At 45.3% G+C, this 22,640-nt stretch overlaps 1 protein-coding gene across 1 annotated transcript in view; it reads left to right on the plus strand.

Annotated features, from left to right (window-relative positions):
- Window positions 1–22,640, plus strand: part of LOC119394828 (uncharacterized) — a 148,407-nt gene that overhangs the window by 89,003 nt on the left and 36,764 nt on the right. The window contains 7 exon segments of the mRNA XM_049415997.1: window positions 1,436–1,503; window positions 2,735–2,821; window positions 9,202–9,392; window positions 11,501–11,522; window positions 11,524–11,599; window positions 12,638–12,729; window positions 14,376–14,429. Of these exon segments, the coding sequence (XP_049271954.1) occupies window positions 1,436–1,503; window positions 2,735–2,821; window positions 9,202–9,392; window positions 11,501–11,522; window positions 11,524–11,599; window positions 12,638–12,729; window positions 14,376–14,429 (590 nt within the window).

Consider the following 22,640-nt stretch of genomic DNA (forward strand, 5'->3'; position numbering starts at 1 on the left):
TATGCCGTGAGAATAAAAAAATGAATGAATGAATGAATGAATGAATGAATGAATGAATGAATGAATGAATGAATGAATGAATGAATGAATGAATGAATGAATGAATGAATGAATGGTCGTCTTGACTACGGTACCGCTTTAGTTTATATCGGGGATAAGAAAAGTTCAGAATCTTACTAAACAACTGAAAATGAAAAAAAAATTAGGAGCCCTTCCGTAATCAGGAAAATGGGGGCAAGCAAAGATTGACGTGCGCGTGCCTGACGTTTTGCTTTCTTTCTATCGTATTGCGCAATGTTCCCTCCTAACTGTTTCCTTCCTCCATGCCGGGGATGGGACATTCATCCAAGTGCTTAGCAGCGCAACTAGGGATGTGCGAATAGTGAAATGTTCATCTCGAATCGTATTCGAATCGAATAGTGCCGAATAGTGACCACAAATGTCGAATAACAAAAGATTTTTATTGAAACTTGAAAGAAAGAACAAAGACATGAAATCTGCTCATGTCCTCGAGCACGTAACGCGGGCTTAGTGGCTGCTACCAAAAGACTACAAATTGTCATGCAGAAACACAAGCTCTTCCACGTGACCTGGCTTCAGGATCTCTCGCCGCGATGTTACAGCGTTTCCTGCTGTTGAAAACATGCGCTCGCTGGGCACCTCAGTAGCAGGGATGGGAAGGTATCGTATAGCGATTTCGGCGATAGCTGAATAAAGTGCAGCTCCATGCTTTTTCCGGCATTTCAAAGGATCATCTTTTCTTGGGGTCAGGGGCTCATTGAAGTATCTTTCTTTGACCTCTTGACTATAAAGTCTGAGCTCAGTGTGCTGGTTGTTTTTTGACGCTAGCAGTTCGACAGTCTCCCAGACTGTTCCCTTGCCTGTTTTGCTGGAGTTATTACGTGCAGAAGTGATGTAATCTCCTTTAAAGTAAACATGTGCTCGCGCCTGAACCAGGATATCAGGTTTCACTATAGCCCCTCCCCACCCCCCGTCCGGTTGGTAGGGTCCGAAAGAGTACCCCCCCCCCGCTTGTGCGCACGCCTACGTACAGAAGTGGCTAGACAGTCCACAGGCGAGTCTCCACTCAGATGTTCGGGCATCGACATTGTAGATGTGTTTTATCTTAGTTGTTTTCATAAATGACAATCACGTGGAATGTCCTGGATGTCGCTTGAATTAATCTGAAATAATATTCGAATGAATCTTACTTGGACGACCATACATAGGTTTAATTTCTCGCAAAAAAAAAAAAAAAAAACTTAATGCTACACAGACACAGACCTCCAAGAATAAACTTCCTCATAGCTCCCGTATATCTGAGCGACAAAGAAAAAAAAGACGCTAGCTTTATCGTAAGTACGTGTGTGCTCAAAAGGCGCTGTAACCGCTGTGGGGTTCACGAGTGTTGTGCTTCCTTTTTTCTTTCTTTCAGCTTCTGCTTACGGGCTTCTCACAATCGGGCTGGCGTTCCTGGCTGGAAGCATTGGCTCTATACTCAAGGTTGGCCCTACAGCACTCTTTTTTTTTTTTTTTCAAATAGCGCTTCGTCTCATTCTTCCATAGCGCTCTCCTGCGCTAAACTTACTTGATGATAAAGTTCTTTCCTCATAAGCTTACTTGATGGAATGCACTGAGGTTATATGATAGAATGCTAATGTTACTTGATAGAATGGACTAATGTTACATAATAGAATGTACGAGAGTTTCACCATGTGAACAAACGTTCGACACTGCATACTTGTGTTTCTACATATATTTAGAGCAGCCAAATAGCAGACGTCGAGAAGTAAGTATTGCTTTTCAATGTCTGCTAAATAGGACTAACTATTCGATTACGAGAGCATACAGAGCTCATTCTGATATATATATATATATATATATATATATATATATATATATATATATACGAGAATGCGCGAACGCCTGAGCACGTTTAGTATGATTACACTTTGCTAGGGTACCCTAGTTTGTGGTACCGCTATAGTTCATTTCCGTTTGATTTGAAATTGGAGAGAATAAACGAAAATAAACCAACAAAACTATTGCACCAACACCAAAACTATCGCAAAAAGCTGCCGATCGGGCACCCTCTCAAGTGCAGACAGGCAGATATACTATCCCCTGTTACCTTGTGTTGACTGGCTGGCTGCTGCACTGTTACCTCATTCGTGCTTTGACCACGCGCCCATGCATACCTGTTAATCAAGATATCACAATTTCAGTGCGGAGTCTCGGGACGTTTGAGCACCACAAAGCATCTTTTTTAACAGCGAAGCCGTTCTTAGCTGAGGTTTCCCCGTCCGATGGCGTAGCGCTGATCACGTGACATCGCAGTGTGGCGAGAGTGAGGCTCTTTAGGAAGGGGAGGGCGGCGCCGTGCCGAGAGTGACGAGCATGACCTCCGAGATTAGCCGGCGGGCAGCCGTCTAATCTCGGAGGCCATGGTGCGAGAGTGAAGCTTGACGGGTGAACCAATGAGTGGCGCGCCAGGAATGGGGAGAGTGAGGCCTTGCGGAAAGAGTAAACCAATGAGAAGCGCGTCAAGAGGAGGTGAGAGTGGGGCTCAGCGGAGGAATTCGAGCCGCATTTTTATGCAGACGAAATGCAGGGATGACAGCGTGTTTGTCGATTTTGGTGCATGAAACGTACCTTTACGCGGGCATAAATAAAAAAGGACGCCCCGACCACGATGCGCACGAAAAATGCTCGTGTCTTGTCTCATTTCGTGCAGGCTGCCTTCGCTATGTCTGGCGCCCTGTCGGGACCGCTCCTGGGTGTCTTCCTGCTTGGTATGGTGCTGCCTTCCTGCAATGGGAAAGTAAGTGCCGAAGCCACCGTGTCAGTTTGCGAAGCGTATGGTTTCTTCCGTTCTAGCTATTTATACCGACAGAAACAAAAAGTGTCCTAAATACTTGAGGGTTCATATGTAGCGGTCCTTAACTAATTTATCGTAAGCTACAATTTGAATTTCGCTGGAGCGCTAGCTGGGTTATGCACAGTTCATATCATTATATATGGTCACTACTTCTTGCGCAAAATTTTTTCTAAGACGACGGACGAAACAGACACGGACGGGCGCAAACTTCCAACTGAATTTATTATTAACATGTGCCCTAAATATATACAAATATGACTATGACAAAACAAAACAAAAAACACCAATGCCACAGGTGTGCAGTGTGTCAGCGCGCATTAGCTTCTCACTCCCCCAAAATGTAGTGACCCTTCCAAGAAAGCCATTTCCTTCTGTGTCAATGACACTGACGTCATGCTCACGCAGTTGCTGCCCTCCCTTTGCATTTTGGCTGCCTCCACACTCTCTCGCGTGCGCTGATCCGCGTCATGAAAAACAGCAGTACACTGTTTATACAACGGTTTGCATCCACACTCGTGGCAATGAATGGCCAAATTTTGTGGAGGCAGCCAAAATGCAAAGGGAGGGCAGCAACTGCGTGAGCATGACGTCAGTGTCATTGACACAGAAGGAAATGGCTTTCTTGGAAGGGTCACTACATTTTGGGGGAGTGAGAAGCTAATGCGCGCTGACACACTGCACACCTGTGGCATTGGTGTTTTTTGTTTTGTTTTGTCATAGTCATATTTGTATATATTTAGGGCACATGTTAATAATAAATTCAGTTGGAAGTTTGCGCCCGTCCGTGTCTGTTTCGTCCGTCGTCTTAGAAAAAATTTTGCGCAAGAAGTAGTGATCATGGAGTACCAACTAGCTCGAACCCACACCTTGTTAAAAAATTATATATGGGTCATTCTGCGCCAACTGTCCTAACCTTGGCGCTCGACCATCTGTGATTTAATTGATAAAAATTAAGGGCTATCTGTCTAAGGCAAGAAGACCTTCCCCCAAATATTTTTCGCAAAAAGAAATTTTCAGTCCCGCAAGCCGCTTGTGAATTTTGTACGGAAAGCTCGAAACTATGGCTCGTAAAGCGCGTTATCAAAAAATCTGTTCTTAAGTTAAGCTAGAACAAATTAGGACAAGGGAGAGGAGGTGGGCGAGGGTAAAGCATAGGTAAGCCAGTAGATGTCCAGGCAGGGCAGGGGAGAGAGAAGGGGAGGCGAGGGGAGAGGAAGAGTGGTGGTGGCCAGGTGGTAGGACGTTAGTGATGATGTCAGCTCCTCGGTAAAGGGCGATATGGTGGATGGCAACGGCTAAATTTCTTTAAACCTTACAGAACCATTTCTACTGTTTTCGCCAAGCTTTGCATAACTTTGCAGTCCATCGCTGAGGCTTCCCCTCAGCTCCACAGTCCCTTGGTCGTTACGACGTTAAGGCAGTTTAAGCCACGCAAAATTTTTTTGGTCATAACGGCCGTATAATCTTGTTGCATACACGTTTCTTTTTCTCTTTTTTTCTCCACTGATGTGTGTTGTGATGGCGCCATAAAGCACCCGTGTTACATCGTTTGCGCTCGTACTTTCCTTTGTGTGCATTGTTCACGAGTCTTTTATTTACTTTGTAGGAGTACGGTCACGTTGCGTTTAGAACCATTAGTTTGTTTCCTTTAAGAGAGGAAAAATAACTTAGCATATACAGCAAACGTGTACATCGCTTGACCTTGTTTTGCGGCATCCGTGATGCGACTGTATTGGCCTCGAGATCTTTGAGAGTGGCGCCCTCTCGCGTGTGACGTCAGAGAGGGGGCTCGGGTGCCGCTCTTCGCGCGCGCGCTCGCTGCGTGAAGGCTACTCGACGCTACCGGCCAGTCTGTCCTGCTCGAGTTATTGGAACATGAATCGGCAAGTTCATAAAGCAATTTGTACTGAATGTTCAAGCAAAATGCCCAGCGAAATCGAGCGGAGCTGCCGTCAGGAGCACGTTCAGTATCGATTGCTCGTGGTGTCGTCTGCTAGCCATCAATGTGTATATCTGTATGTATGGCAGCGATTTCTTTTCGCGACTGTTCTATGGGCCTGGCGCACTCAAAATGACTTTCCGGCCCGTTTTCAATCACTAATTTCAGCGTTCGGGCTTCGGATACCGTGTCTGCGTTAAAGCGCAATATACGTATACCGCGTGCTGCACGTGTTCGGTTGCCAAACCTGCTCCTTCGATTCAGTTCCTTTGTTCGGAGTTTTAAACGCGTGACAAGCGACGTGTAATGTCATTCGAATCAAATAAATGGTCGCTACAGCCAACAACTTTTGAATAAATCCAAGTTTTCAGCAGCTGCCTTGTAAGCGTGTCGTAAGTAGTTGAAGTTTAAAGAAGAAATAAAAAGGCTGAGAGCACGTGTCAAAGGGGGATGCACGACGGTGACATGAAATACATCGTAGGTTGTGCGGAGTTGTCTTTTCTTTATTTTTGCAGCATATTTTAACCCCTACGTTAATAAATCAACGTTTCCTGACTCGTTCCCGGCCGTTTGAAAGCATGCTGAACAGAATTAGTGTAATCATACTAACGTAGGTAAATACGAAGCCTTCGCATCGAAAATCGTAGTAAGATGTATTTGCTATAAAATAGTGTAATTCACTCTCAACGGTCGACTCCTGATAGGGCGTGATGCAGTCACTGTACTAAAGAGACTCGCAAGGCCCCTTATGCATTTGGCTAAGAAGACTCGAAGGCGAAATCCATCTTCTTTTTGTTCAGTCGATGTATCGTTCCTTCCCCGCCCCCTTCCGAATGCCTTTTAGACGTAACTTGGTTTTGCACTGCCTCCAGGATCGGAGGCATTGCAAGCTTTCTATACGTCACCTTGTTTTGCATTGCCTCCGTGATCGACGCACCGATCACGGAGGCAATGCAAACCAACGATGTCATGTAATCACGTAATCATGTGATGTGACGTTATGACGTCACAAATTTTGGTGGTCTGTCATAAGGTGACGTCATCGTGTGAAGACTTTTTGCATCGCTCGTGTTGACGCTGCCGACTAGGGTCGCCGGCGGTGCATTTTCGCGTTTGATCAGGAATCCAAAGCTTTCATCGTAAAATATTTAACCTTGTTACAGCGCCGTAAAGAATAGCAATAACCAGCCAAAGGGGCCGGAAGAATGATGGGAAAGAGCTCTCTAGCTCGTCTTCCTGGACATATTCGCCAGTTTTTCCTAGTGTTTATCGAGCTGTATTATAGGTGGCAAATGAAACGCGAACAGCGGAGCGCGTTCCCAAAGCATTAGGAACTGTATAATGCGCGCCGTCCTGTCATCACCATTCACAGGCACGCACACCCGATTAGGCAGCGCTGCGCAATCGAAAGCATGAATCTGGCTCACGAGCGGCAAACCGCAAGAACGTATCTATCTCTAATCATAAGGGTGCGAACTGTACCACGCGCACCACTGCTGGCGTTTCATTCGGAGGCGATAGTACGTGTAACAAGTTTTAATGTGCATCCAACTCGCCCAAAGTTTTAATGTGCATCCAACTCGCCCAATCTACGCTAGTTGTCCGCAATAACCCGCTGGTCGATGAAGTTATCAATTTTATTTTGTCGGCAAACGTTTTGTGTGCTTACTGCAATTGGGAGTGGAGTGTGAACTTTCGTTCAAGTCTGTTTACATAACGCTAACTTTTGCGGATAAGCCGTGAAAATGATCGCGCTTCGCTCCAAAGCAGCGTAGACTCTCTTTAACTCGATTGGCGGGACGTTCGCGCTTTCACGTAAGCTGTTTCAACGCCATCCAGCCCAGTGAGAGACGCTCTCCGGGTGGTGGAGGATGGCGGCTGTGGAAGGTGATAGAATTGCTTGAAGGCGCCCCGCAATACTTTTTCAGCATGGTCAGAAAACGCTGCCGATCGTTAGTCGAGGCTCCTGAGAACACGCGAGCTAAACATTGCAGCGCAGCACGCGGCCTGGAATTTAAAACGAAACCCGAAGGTCAGCTAGAAATCGCTCCCTCCTCTTCCGACAAATGATGCCATATACCCGAATTACTGCGCCATATAACCAAAGTCCGCGGTCATTGGCTGACTTGAGCATCGTGTGCTGCATAGTTACCGTGGCCGCCGCGGGATGCCGCCACGTGCCCACGCGCTCGCTCGCGATCACACTGGAGGTAAGTTCGAATAAAAAATGAATAGTGCTCAAGGTCATGATGCGCGCTGACGAAGGGACGCATCTTCTTTCCCCCTTGTCATCCCCCTCCCTGCGTAGCTTTCAGCGCGCTCGCTGGTACGAAAGGAGAGAGAAAGCGCTTAAAGCTTGCGGCAAATCCCTGTAACTTCGCTCGTACTTGACGGATTCTCAAAATTTTTGCGGCAGTCGATTCATGAAGCAATAAGTTCTTTTAATGAAGCCATTAGACGATTACTTGTAATAATGTTGCAGGGCCCCTTCGAAGGTACAAGCGTTACGGGTCTCTTATGTGTGCGCGCGCGCATTTTAAAGACGATCGTCTTTCTTGGGGAACTTAAACGCAGAAATTTTGTCTGTCTTTCTGTTTGTCGGCACGTCACTCGATTCAGCCACTCGGCCAAAGTTGAACCACTTGCTTACCGCCCACCCTTATTGAACTGGTACGGCTGGCTGTTCCTACTTGTGAACGTTGTCGATCAAAAAGTAAATATTACGCATATCTGAGGCGCAACATCATTAGGTAAGTATTGGGTGGTGTGTTCCTTTAATAGAAAATACATAGATACGCAATTTTAAAGACCCTAGTTTCTTAAGCTGCGCTGAAACTGCGACTGCGCTGAAACTTGTCTTCCTGCGTGCCCTCTGCACAAGCTCATGTTGTGTTTCGGTTTCGGTTCAGTATTGCATTGTACGAATGAAAGGGGGCGCCGCTCTGGCATTCCTGTTTTACCCAGGCGACGTGTAAATAAGAGAGTTTGTGGAGAGTACTCGTTGAGTGTGGACGTTTCTTCTCCTTCGGCGCATCGCGCCAAACCGCGTGTTCGGGCTGGCCGGCGTCCCCGCCGGTCGCGTTGGTCACCGCCGGTCTTCACCTGCCGCTGCGCCGGGACTACCAGCCCGCAACACTGCACTCATGTTTCCCGACGTCATGCCAGATGGCGTCCATATCTCACGCAGCGCCTCTTCTATCGTCTTTAGACGACATTTGCAGCGAAGCACGCAGATACGCGGCCAATTTTTTTTTTCACGTCAACTAATTGCCCAATTTTCACGTAAACGCGGAAGCTGACAGACTGTCGTCAAACCCCTGCCTATATGCCTGCACAGTATAGAAGGACGATCTAGATTAGGATGTACTGAAGTCACTGAAGCCGTCATTTCGTTCTTTGCTAGCATGGTCAAACACTGTTCGTTACCTCGGCAGGTTGCCTGTCTCCAGCGTGGTTGTAGAAGCTGGGAAACCCAAACCGCTACAACAAAGACGCCCATGCCATCATACGAATATTTTTTTCTACCTCATTCGTTCTCGATGACCATATTATTTTGTGTCCTGCAATTTACTTCGGCAAGGCAGAACCGGAACTTTTGAAGACGATGTTTTCCTGGCGCCCTTCCATTCACTATTTTGCAACGTGTTGCGATGATGCCCACGATGTCTACGATACTTTCTGACCATATTATACTTATTTCGAGGATGATTTTTTTAGCTATATCTACCGCATTTAATCGCATACACTCAGCACGGCAAGGGCTGGCTCTTCGCTGTTATAACAGCCACGTTGTCTTCATTTAAATGGACACTAAAGAGACAACCGATTTTTCTCGTATTAGTAAATTACTCTTTCCCAATACCAAAATCACCACGCTTACTGCGAGAAGACGCTTGGTAAGCGAGAAAACGCGCAAAAAGAAAATGCGGGTGGCGACGCCACCTTGAAGCTCCCGCGCCAATCACAATGACGTCACAGGCTTTGACGGCGTCTGCTAGGATCTACATCGTTCCTAACCAGTAAAAATTAAGTACATTGTCTTCTGAGTGAGCAAGAAGTTTAACGTGCCAAGTTTCAGGAAATTTCACGGGGCCAGCGTCGCCAAAATATGAAAAATGCACTTTGAAATTCCTGATGTCACGCACGGAGATATTGGCGCGAAATATAAAAAAAATGAGACTTTGACCTTGATTTTCACATCTGTTATTAAAGGCTATGATGGTGAAATTAACGACCTTAGGGTTTTCAAAGTAAAATTTATGAGCCTAAACCGATTCATTGTTTCACTTTAGTGTCACTTTAAACTCAAGTGAAATACTTTGCCCTCCCATAATCTTTTTTCACCTGCTTTGTACTTTTATTTCTATTCATCGGTGACTTCCAGGGTGCCCTGTGTGGCCTGGTGCTCGGTCAGGTGATCTGCTTGTGGGTGGTCGTGGGCTCGCTGTCCAGCGTTCCCTTGAATGAGGACCTGCCCACGTCGACGTCTGGCTGCGTGCGACACGACAACACTACGATGCACGACTACTTCAGCGACAAGGCTGCCGTGGACAGCATCCCCTCGGATCACCCAAAGTGAGCCTCCCCATTGAGCGGAGCCTGATGTGACGAGATCGTTAAGATCGTACTCCTGCTATGTTTCGTCGATTTCTGACTATTTCTGTACGAGCCTTTTATACAAAAGGCGAAGTTTTTCTGACGAATGAAATATAATAAGCAAAGTGACGGTTTTTAGAAATAATTACATTTTGAGATTTTAGCACCAAAACCACGTTATGATCATGAAGCACGGCGTAGTGCGAGATTCTGGGTTAATTCTGACTACTTGGGGTTCCTTAGCGTGACGTACACGGGTGCTTTTTCTTGCATTTCGTCACCATCGAAATGGGGTCGCCGTGGACGGGAATCGAACCCGCGACCTCAAGCATTAGCCGCTAAGCTGCCACGGTGGGACAGTCGGAGTTTCTTCCGAAAGGCGAAGCGTCGACAACGATAGCAGCAAATTATAGATATCTACACGAAGTAAGAATTGTAGTTTTATCGGGTGTTTATATCGCAGTAAGCATTCGCTTACCGATTAAGTTGGCAAGTGCAGTGCCACGCACATTGGGGCATACATGAACAGATTTCCGTTGATGATAGCAAACAATGGTTGTCACAACGGTATAGAACGAACAGCGATACATAACTGAGCAAGCGCACTGCGTAGCCCTCTCCCTTCAGCGGCGTCTCCGAAACTTTGAGGTATAGTGACATTCAGCTTTAGGGGTACGGAAAAGCTACACACCGCAGCATTTGGACCTGCAAAACATTCCCGAATGTGTTTGAAAAAAAAGAAGGAAATTGGAATTTGAAAGGCTGCACACACGAATCAACCACGTATCGGCTCTGTCGGCCTTTTGCTTCATTCGCAGATCACCTGCAATAGAGGACGTGCGGGCTGACTTTTCCGGAAGCTCATCCGCTACGACCGTTAAGAGTCCCGCACTTTCCTATGCCCCTCCCCCCCGGCCACGCTAATAATGGGCCGTGCTAAAGTCACCCCCCCCTGTCCCCCCTATACCCTTAAATATCATTTTCGAAGTTCATCTCTCATATATATACTTCCCTCCCATTTTGCCTAAGCCAGAATACTATTCAACCACTGACTGAATGCATTCCCATAAGTACGTCATCGTGGTTGTAGAAAAGTAATAAAAGAGTCGTGCTCAATTGCGCGTGTCCCGTTATAGCGCACGTTGGGGACGCAGTGAACTACCCGCGATAATAATGCATACTATTTCTGGCGATACTAATAAAGGTGTTGGTTCGGTTTATTTATTCATTCACGTACCCTAAAGGCTCGAGGGCATTACATAGGGGGGGAGTATAGTATACATACATAAAATCAAAGTGAACAAAAAAGTACAAATTGTGTATACATATTCGTTACGCGAACAGTTCTAAAAACGAGCTTCCAAGCGAATGTCGCATAAAAATAGCGGCCATGCTGCGTATTTCACGTGCCTTCAATTCATATTCATAAGACCTGTTTCCGCCTGAATGCGCATGTGAAGAGATATTCAATATCTCTGCGTCCAGTGGGCGCGATGAGTAATGATGCTTCTGTAAATCGCTAGTTGCCCGATTGAGAGGCTCAATTCCATAAGTATGTAAATCAGGATTGCCGGCCTGTCGAGCCATAAAGGCTGGGCAATAAGCTGCGTGCGCAAGAAACAAAAGTGCTTGACCCTCGGTGCTGGCGAATTCAGATTTACTGAAGCTCGCAAGATAGAGGAAGGCTCGTGAGAAAGTGGAAAATTCTCGTCATTCACGTTTGTGACGCGAAGCTACGAAGAAGCCCGTACGGATTTCTTAGAAAGAAAGCTTCCTATAACGAAAAATTAGTTCGAGTCCGGAATTCGAACTCGGGACCAACGCTTTACCGTGGTGGTCGCTCTACCAACTGAGCTAACCGCGATGATATATACCAGATGGCAGGCAAGGGCTAAATAAATGACAGCTCGAAGAAATGCACTGAATATGTAGCTTCGCGCTGCAAATGGTGGATGACTTTTCTTTTTTTTCGTCTCGTGAGCCTCCATGTTATGTCGTTGAAAAACGGGAGTCGCTTTAGACCTACCAGGGTGCATCTAATGCTGAACCATTCTCTCTATCATTCTTTCTTTTTTGTTCCTTATCAGGGGTATCCAGCTGTTGTACCGGACTGTCGCATCTCTTGGTGCCCGTGCTGGGTTTCGTGGTGACCGTCTTCACGAGCACCGTCGTCAGCCTTTTCACAGGTGCTGCTTCCCTCATTTCGGACCCTGAATCCGCTACGCGGTCATTCTGTCATCTTAATTGTCTTGATTTTGTGTGTGCGCTCGCACGTAATCGCGGTACTCGCATTACATACTCTCATAGCCAAATACTTCTCAGGACTCTTTGTGCAGCGCGCCGCTGCACTGGAACAGTGTTGCGGCCGGTAGTGTGTGCGGGTAACATTAATTTGTAGAAGTCTCTATATTAAGCGTGAGAAAATTTAATGAATATATTTAGCATTACTGTCACTCCGTGTAGGAGTACCTGAAAGTTTAGTATTGGATAATGGATAGATGAGTCAAACTTACAATCAATCAATCAATCAATCAATCAATCAATCAATCAATCAATCAATCAATCAATCAATCAATCAATCAATCAATCAATCAATCAATCAATCAATCAATCAATCAATCAGTCAATCAATCAATCAATCAATCAATCGATCGATCGATCGATCGATCGATTGATCGATCCATCCGCCCATCCATCAATCCATCTTTATGAGTGGTAGAATAAGGGAATACAACGCAAGGAAATAGGCAGGAGCCATGTTTATACATACAGCAGGCTTTATCTCCCACGTTAATGCAGTAAAACGTTAAGGCAGCACAAATATAATAGAGAAGAATTCAAAATGTTAAACGCAAAATAGAAAGTATCAAATATTTATGTAATTAGCTTGAAAGTAATCGTGAAACACACAGAACTAACACAGTTAGCGGGACGGGATGGTTACACAATGGAAAAAAACCATCTTTAGCTTTCGCCTAAATAGCTTTACGCTAAACAGCTTTAGCCTTCGCATTATTCCTTTCAGTTGGGGTCTGAGCGAATTCAGTAACGAAACTGATGGGAAAACAATCTCCATTTTCCTGTAATTAGTATGACTTTATGCAGCAGGAGGTTGATGTAGTTTTATTGTGATTGGATAACACGGGTATTTTAAAGCTTTATTTGTAGTGACACAGGGTTGTGACCTTTTGGTGTCTCTCACTCTTGTTCTTCCATTCACACAGGAATGAATGAGGGAAAAATGCAGGACCCGGAGCTTTTCACACGATGCGTCGCCAAACGCTTTATCCCGCCAGATGACAAAGAAGCCGGAAAGGTCTGTTGTCCGATGGCTGACTGTGCTTTACACGAGTCCCTATGGTATGCGCATGTTGGGCCATGTTATGTAGGCCCTTTAGTGCAGGGGTTAGGCGCACGCCGAAGGCTAGTCTATACATGTTAACTACACGTCTGATATTGCAAATGAGCCACTTTACGCTGTTCTGTTAGGTAATTATGGTAACCGGCATGGTATAATCAGCCGGATAAGGCGTGCATACCCAGTTTAGCTCTAACTTGTCGCTTGTCACGCAAGGTTAAATCGCTTTACCGTGGCTTGCGGAAAGGGCACCACAAGTGCCGCGCTTCATGTCCGCTCCGTCTATAGTTGAAACCATCATTACGGCGTGGGAATGCAATGCACAATACGTCTGAAAGTAATCAGCCGTTGTATTTGTTTTTTAAACTCAGTGTTCTCAAGTGCACACCCACTTTCTGACCGAATGTACTCGTCTCGATTAGAGGGCTTCCTTAGCTAGGTTGTAACTGGAAGTGTCGTAGACCGGAAATAGGTTACGTGCAGACCGGAAATGAGTAAGCTGTGACAGTAAAGTTACCAAAGAGGTGTGCTGAAACCGGAATTGGAAATCTGAACTGAACTGAAGACCGAAATTATGTACCCTGAGATCATGTGACGGACCTGAAGTGACTTAACAAAAGTTGCATATGACTCGGAAGTCACGTGACGGAAGTGGGAATTGATGTCAAAGGAGGGAGAGGGATGCGCGACGTGAACTCGTCATTGTCTTCGCACAGTCTCAGTACAATTATTGAACTGCTTAAAAATTGCCATATTTTGATCAATGTACTAATTAATTAGTTAAGTGATAATTAAGCGTATATTTATTCGCGATCAAATTTATATGCACATTGGGTCACATACAGGAGGAGGTCCCGTAGCACATGACTGAAAGGGGACCTCCTGTCAGAAAATTTTAACAGCGAAGCTGATAAGGCTAGCCGTAATTTGTGCGGCCTACGGGTATGTGCCGTGCGGCCTACGCGAAAACTATCGTCATCATAAACGGGTATGTGCCACAGAAACTGGGCAAATTCCACTGCTCACCATTGGTCCACTAAAAATGAAGTAGAAGACTATCGTCATCAAACGGGTATGCGGAAGGAAACCAAGCCAAACAGTGAACTCGACAAGCTGCCGGCCCACTCTATCGGCAACCTCGCTACAACCAAGTTCTGCCTAGCTACAACTAGAATAAGCAGCCCGTAGATCTATGAGAGGTTCGAACGCTGGGTTTCAGCGCGAGGTTCTGTCTTTGGAGGCTGGACATCTGTGTCGTGTCTGTGTCTGTCTGTGGTTTAACTCGAACCTCTATGCGCTGAGAATCAACATAGAAACAACCTAGCATGACCAACCTAGCAACGACCTATAAGCAAGCTAGAAACAACCTGGTTCATCCAGCTAAGGCCTAGAAAAAACCTAGAAGCGATCAGATTAGTCTTCAGATTTCGTCTAGTTTCGCTGTTTTAGGCCTTGCGCGACTTAGTGCAAGCTTCGCCAATTTCCTTTTTCGTGTTGACAAGTACAAAAATGGCAACAAAACAACATCGAGTAATTATTTGTAAGCTAGGAAACAAAACAGATGAAGGCTGACTTATCTTATCTGCATCTATCTTTCTTTACAGTCCATGGTCGCCGTTGACGGCCGCAACGATCCCAGCAACCGGGACCAACCAGAAGTCAGCATATCAAATGCGTCCAAAGACCGCGCCAGCACTAACTTGTAACGACTGCCTTTACGCGTAGCTTATACAGTACACAGTAGTGCCAAGACATATTTCATTCCTTTTTACATACACGCGGGCATTTTCGTCGGAGGAACGAACGATTCTCACCGCTCTGTGTCAACAGTGGCTGTCATTGGTGCGACTCCTCTGGACCAAGCTGTGATCTTCATAGCGAGACGTTTTATCGATACTTTTTTTTTTCTCCCTCGCTTGCTGCTATACATTTCGCGCATTACGGACCACACTATAGTTTCTATATTGAACACGCCATCTCCTCGTTACTGCTGTGCAGTTGCTATGAGAAATCACAATGTGCCGGGTTTTTGTAAGATGTTCGTTCGTTATAGCAAGTTCGAGATGTCACAGTGGGCAGTACGACTGCAAGTTTTGGCAGTCTCTCGCTCTCATGTGTCTGGTTTATTCTTTCTTATTTTTTCTTTTGTTACTGCGAGGCAGTGACCCATCTTGTGATTTTACGCAGCCCTCACGAGAGAAAAATAAGGACAACGGAAATGAAGTGCACTGAACGAGCGCTCACATTTATTATTCTAATAAAACATCTTTGCTACATAGTGTCAGTGCTAGTCCCCTGCACTTCACTTTCTGTTAACCATTTTTTTTTTCAGCGTAAATCATAAGATGAGTACATGCCAACTTGCTCAGTTTTCAGTGCTAATGCAATTGCCAGTGCCTAGCATTCATCGCATTGCACGGTTATGTTTCTTCACCCCCCCCTCGCCCCCCTCTCCCCTCTTCTTGTGTACTTACAGCAGTTTTCGATCGTATTGGAGCGGAATTAAAACACTTGCAAGTTTTCTTACGCGCATGCATTGAATGTATCGCGGAACGCGGTTATAAAAGAAAATTCCGAAGGCTCGAAGCTGAATGTTCGATCAGCATCAAGCGCACGACATTGCATCTCAGAAGGCGATGGTATTGCTCTCAATCTTAGGCGAACACGTTCTTTGCAGTGTAGGTGTGTGTTCGTTGAAATTGCAACCTGCAAATTCAGTCATCATCGAGCTACACTTTACGCGGCTCGTACTGTGAAAACCACCGGATATCGACTACACGATGCTTCGCGTTACATTGTCCGAATGAATTTGTGATGCGCAACCTGTGACGAAAGGCGGGCAAACCTGTGCAGGTGTTCAAAGGGACGCTTATGTAGGTAGGCTTAGGTTTGATTATGTTGGGTCAATATTAGTTACAGGTTGGATTACGTTGGTTTGTAGAGATCAGGTTCTGGTAAAATTTAGTTTAACTTGGTGCATGCGTACAGCGGAAAATCGGAAGGTATCTAGTGTCACCAGCAGCCTTAGTAGACACATCTATACAAGCCGATTTCAACGAAATGTGCAGAATGATAGCCTCAGAGATTGGGCACTGCGCGCCAACCGATCTTGGAAGCCGCAGTAAAATATCTGCTGCATTGACGGACTGTTTTCACTTGGTCTACCTGCACATACTCGGAAGCGAGTGATCGCCGGAAAAGGGCTTTAATTTTTTTTTTATTACTCGAAGTTAGAAGTCGTTCAACACAAGAACGTTGCTCTGTTTATAGAGTAGACAATGTCGAGATCTTCTTGTACCAGGAATGCTGTTCTTGAACGCCTATTCATGTATTATTACACTAGTGCGTGCGCTAACACATGGAATGCACTATGCTGAACTTCAAGTGCGTTGCCTCTATTGATGATGTGGTTTTTAACCGACATGTACGGCGCATGTCACTGCCTGCTAGGAATGCCTGGTGAGTGCGCTACAAGTGATATGTCCTTGCATTTCTTTTCACTCCCAATAAAAGCGCAGATGTGTATGTTTCAAATAATATATCGGTAGTGTAGAAGTGCGCGAACACTGAAGTTCTTAATCAACCTGTGTTCGAACTTTTCGCGCACCATTTTTGCAGCTGTTTTGTATATACCATTTTTCTATGCGGCGACCGACCCACATGCTTAAAAGAGAAAGACACAACTTGTTTTGCCTACATTATTTACATTGCTTTCTACGCAACAACGTTTCCACACTTTTGCGCTACTCACTGTATGTTTACGAACGTAGGAAAGGTGCAACATTTTTTTTTTATTACGACTGTGACATTTCTTCGAGTGACAAGTGAGCGTGATTTACATACCGAACTTGTGTGTTTGATAACTTGAACCGCGCTGCGGATGAGAAAAGCCCCGCATGACCACGAATGACTGTCGAAATGTTTTCCGCCATTCGCCAACTTCCTGCCGTAAAAGAAATGATTAAATTCTCACTCCTTCGCCGCTGATCGCCGACTGATTTCTTGGTGTGTGTTTGGGTGGGTGAGGGTAGGGGGTTGTAAAGGGCCACTTGTTAAATATGCAAACAGCTGAAATGTGCGGTAGTAACATTCTTCTAATCTACAAGATAACCGAACACAGTCGAAGGGTAAGTATCGTTTTGCTCTTCCAAGTGTACTGGCACAAAATTTATCATTTAAAAAATCAATTTCTCGTAAAAGACGGTGCATTGATAGCGATAGCGATGTATTGAAAGACAACCCACGCAAAATACGGTTCCTAGTCGTATTGGCGTCATATGTTGACGTAACTATTCGCTTACGAATGAAAAAGCTAGCTTGCTTCCAGCGCGCACAGCCAAAAGTGAAACCGGGAAGCTTTGAAAACGTTATTGATTTCGATATTCCGTCATTCGGGATGCTGAGGGCCGGGGTTAAAAAGCCTATTCACCGGCTTCTCTAGCACTACGACCCCGTACAAGAGAGCAATAAAAACTATGCATGGAGAGAAAAACAATCTTGCTGACAGAGTTAGTACAAATTGAATTGTGCACAAACGGTAAAATATCTCAACAAATTCAAAACACGCAGACAGTGAAACGATCATCTCAGCGATATTGTTAGCAGTGATATATTAAAGAATAAAAGCAACACAATATCGCAGGTTAACAACTAGAACCAGACTAGATATCTATACATAAATATATGTACGTAACACTGACGTGACGAACAAAGCAGGCAGAAGTGAGCAAACGCATTGAATCTCGTCTCGCTTCAACGCACCTCCAAAACATAACATTAAGATGGCGTGACCTCCAAAACTAGGTGCATGGGAGAGCGCATACGAAGCGAACAGGCACCTTGGCTTGCTCTGCCTTTGTATTCGCCGCGGCTAAGATCGTCTGCACGATACGACGCGTGGATGGCGTATGCGCTAAGCCACGCGGAGAGCCAGCGCAGTCGTACTCGGGTCACCTTTCCGGTCCTTCCTTTGTGCACTCAGAAAAAAATGTCAACGACTTAGAGTAGTAAGTACATACTCTATACATTGGGAGAGTGGTTTTGCGGTCCCTTTGCTAAAACAACGTGCCACAAAATGCATCTACCGTCTAAAAAAGTTCACAATAAAAAATAATCACAAAGGTGTCGCACAGCTTGAAACTGTGAAACGAGTTCTTTCCTTACAACAGCAATTAAAGCACAAGGTTCTTACGCAAGTTTTGTCTTAACTATTGGTTAATATTAGGGGTGTGCGAATATCAAATTTTTCGAATACGAATATACACCTTCGAATATCGAATCGAATATCAAAGGAAAAATGCCTCCACAGTAAAGATATTTTTATTTAACATGTAGCTATTTGAAGAAAAAAACATTAACAGCCTGACTGGCAACACAACATACAATGCTATCTCCAGAACACAATGTCCAGGCTAGCACAATGCACATCACAACACAAGCAGATATCACGGCACAATGAAAGTAATGACTAGATGTTACCATGAAGAAATATGAGTTGCTCCACATGATCAGGCAGCAGGCGCTCCCTTCTAACAGAGAACCCCCGTGCCACTGAAAAGGCACGCTCGCTTGGAACAGAAGTGGCTTGTATAGGGAGTTACATATGACTGTCGGGTCATTACATGAACAACGTGAAAGTCCTGTCGCGTACGTCGTCAAACCCTTTCTTCTAGAAACGTGTGGCACATACCCGTTTAGCACGGGCCGTGGTGTACGGGTATGCGCCACAGGTGATTGACAGTTTATATCTACCCAGGAACGGTGAGAACAGGCATTGGTATCTTAAATGCTAGAGCGTTAAGGAAAACCAACATTGGCAGCGTTGACTCAACGAATGGAAAGAATGAAAATTAGGATCCCAGCAGGAATCGAACCCAAGCATTTTGCGTGACAATCAGGTATTCTACCACTGAGCCACGCCAGGTCTATAAACTGGTTTGGAAAAACAGCCTACGCAGGCGTAACATCGGTGCGACGTCAATTGTGGTTGTGGTGGTGGCTAACTAATTTTACAAGAAAGCACTCCGCTTTTATAGCAGTCTAATAAACAATATGTTTGTATTTTTATGATTCAGCAAGCTATATTGAAGCATTTCTCGACCCCGGAGGAATACATTAACGAAAGTTACATATGATATCCACATCACCGCACCGTAAGGTGCACTTCGTCCACCAGTACGACGCAGTGTCCATTTCTTACGAGGCTGGGCGATGGCCTCATGCCGACCGAGGATGACGCCAGATTGATTTACAGGCGCTTTGTAGACTGGGCTACGTAGGCCACATACGCCCAGGTAGCCTACGAATACGACAAACACCATCCACTGATGTTAGTCTACGTAGCACTATCCAGGCCTACCAGCCTCGACGGCCTATACCTCACCAACGCGAAGGTTAGTTTCAGGTTCCGACATGTCGCCGGCTCTGTCTACAGACGATTTCTCGACGAAATGACCGAGGCATCCACGAATTCCAACAGCTCTACTATACCACATACTTCACTACACATAGACCCCTCGTCACCACGATCACGACCGGATCCTCTAACAAGTCATGACCAGCTGCTGGTGCTCACTGATCACGGTGATGATGCCCTTGTTCAAGAACTGTCAAGAACTTCTTGCACACATGCACACGGGTTCGTGAACGTGCGTGCGTTCTCGGGACACGTATAAGCACTACATATCAGCTTACCGCTTCTGGTGTTGGTAATACCCGCCTTGCCATTGGCAGGGTTACCCAACCGCCCAACCGTAAACAACTGGTTATATAACACATATGCGGCTCTTCAACACACACACACACACACACACACACATATATATATATATATATATATATATATATATATATATATATATATATATATGTTGAAGAGCCGCATGTGTGTGTGTGTGTGTGTGTAAAACTTATACAACTCTTTAGCGTCATTTTGTGACGTGTCGCTTAGTAAAAAAAGTTACTCCACAGTCACCTACCCGCCGCATGCTTCGCATAGCATCGACTCCCATGGTACGTGGGATCTGCCGAATTATTATTATTATTATTATTATTATTATTATTATTATTATTATTATTATTATTATTATTATTATTATTATTATTATTATTATTATTATTATTACCGTCACTGCCATATGGGACCTGTGCTGCTTCCCGTGCTGTAATGAATTTCGAGGAATCGAAGTCAACGTATCGAAGAAGCAGTACTCAGTGTTGTTGCTTTTGTAAACATCATAGTTTACGGGTTATTGCATTGCGAGCTTCATATGCCAGGTGCGCGTAAAGAAGAATTGAGTAAAGTCCGATGCCGGCAGCGGCGGCTTCCGTGCCCGAAAGCTGGCATCGATCAACCACCATTTTCGTGCAATGGAATATAACGGTCCAGTCGTCGTTTCTCTTCTTCCGCTTCCATGCATTCCGCTCTCTTCAGCCCTTGTCGCTTCCTTCCATGTTTTGCTGTCTTTTTTTTTCGAATATTGGAAGTTATCGAATATTCGAAATTTTTCGAATACACGATTTTCGAATCGAATACGAATATTTCGAATGTAATATTCGACGAATATTCGAAACTTTCGAATATTCGCACACCCCTAGTTAATATACTCATACTTTCTGGGTGTTCAAAAAGCGCTGACACAATATTCCACGAGAGGCACCGAACTTCATTTCAGAATTTTAAATCAAAGTCAGAATCAAAATGTTAAAATCAAAATTTTAAATCAAAGTCATTTCAGTTCACATTGAGACGCAATTTACACCGCGTGGTGCTCCTATTAAAAATCAACTTTATACCTCAATAGAAAGCAAATAAATACTTATTAGATGCGAAAGCATCTTATGCTCAGGGCAGTGTCCGTTCTGCGGCGTCCGCACCCATACTGCGCATGCGCCAACTCTTCCCCCTCTCCTCGCGTGAGCGCGAGGAGGGGGGGAGAGTTGGCGTTTCTCATATCCCGTTTCCCCTATCCCTTTTCACTCTCCGCCACAGCTATGCGCTCGTATATAATGCGGCGCGCTCGCTCCCGTTGCACTCCTTCGCAACGGCGCTATGGACGCTCGCGAAGCTGAACGTAAACGGCAAGGTCGGCAAGCGTTGCACTTGCACTCTCCTTCGCAACGGCGCTATGGACGCTCGCAAAGCTGAACGTAAACGGCAACGCCGGCAAGCGGATCTCGAGGCTGCGAAAGGGCGTTCGCTGAGCTGCCGTCATTCTCCCTCTGTGCAACGGTGTGCGAAACGACATGAACAACGTCGGCGCTAGTTGCAGCGGCAGCGCCACCGCCGCGGAGCAGAGGACAGCTCGGGAAGCCGAACGTAAACGTCAGCGTCGGCAAGCGGTAATTCAAACGTCTCGACAACGACCGTCTCATAAGTCACAAAGACAAACGTTTTGGCAAAGATTCTGAAGGCTTACATGGTGAAGGCAAAAAGCAAAATAAATCAACTGTTGAACAAAACATAAAGGGGGTAATTAGGTGATCATCGTTTTAAGGACATTCTTAAATTGAATGGAGTCATTGATGCTTGTTATTGGTGCAGGCAGGGAATTCGATTCATTACAAGTTCTTGGGAGATATGATAAAACGCAATATTACATGGGAAGAAATCCAAACATAGAACATTTTGGCAAACATTCTGAAGGCTTTTATGGCAGAAAAATTTCAGTAATACTATTAAGCTTCGAACAACTTACATAAACGCGTTTGCTTAGTATCTAAACCAAATTTGGTATTGAAGGAAGCAACGATACTCGCAAAATGATTTTTCTGACAAACCACACTCAGACGACATTCCGCGAAAGTCGGAAAGCTCCCACGTGACCAAAAGAATTGTTCTCACCGAAATAGTCCAGCACTTCGCTGTTTTCAATGCAAGATATAAGCACGATTTTTTTTTCTAGAACATTTGAGATGGTCGCCAAAATGACCTGGACGTTTTGCGTTGAATGACCCTTTTGCGAATCAGTGAAAAGCCCACTACCCGTCCGTAAGGCAACACGCGAACCTAAGCAGCTGCTTACTTTGTTGATGCTTTTGCTGCTGCTGATGATTAAGTATGTGTGAGCGCTTTGTAATGGGTGGGCCTTTAAAACACCCGCTCGTTGCGCGATTCACATATTTTAACGCCTGGCGCGATTCCGCTTCTGCCACGCAATGTTACGCGTTAAGGAGACTCCTTCCACTACATGACATTCATATAGTGTTTTTTTTTTCTTCTTCGAAGCAGTTTCTAGCAATAGCGTAGCTCTTTGGCTGAACGCCTGCTTGCCACGCAGACGGCGCGGGTTCGATTCTCACTTGAACCAAAGTTTGTCATTATTTATTTTATTTGCATCTTTCTCGATCTTTCGGTCACGGACAATATGATGATTTTTCGCTCCCAACCAAGGACGCCGACACCGGAATTTCTGCGAAGCGAGCTGTTTAACGCTATCACGTTAATAATCCTTTATATGCGCTATTATATAATTCAGGAATTCCGCAGCAACACGCCCGATTCGCAACTTTAGTCGGCTGTAGAGGTCACCCGCCACGTCCTGGGCTATGGACGCCACTATCCTTTCGTTGTCTCCTCTTCTTCACTTCAAATCTTTTCTGTCCTCTCCCCATCTCCCCTAGAGACACTGAGCCGTGCTCCCAGATAGGGCTACAGAAATAGCTCATTTTCCTGAACTCAACGTCATCTCCTTCAACGCTTCACTCCTGGAAGGCTATACACCTTTCATCAGGGATTAGTCTCCCTTCATTGGAGGGGGGGGGGGGGGGGGCTCAGAGGGCAGCGACCTATATACATACATACACACATACATACAACCCCCTCCTTAAGAAATGAAAGCCCCCCCCCCCCTGACTTTAAGCACTGTCTT

Source organism: Rhipicephalus sanguineus, chromosome 5 (assembly GCF_013339695.2).
Source record: "Rhipicephalus sanguineus isolate Rsan-2018 chromosome 5, BIME_Rsan_1.4, whole genome shotgun sequence".
NCBI lineage: Eukaryota > Metazoa > Arthropoda > Arachnida > Ixodida > Ixodidae > Rhipicephalus > Rhipicephalus sanguineus.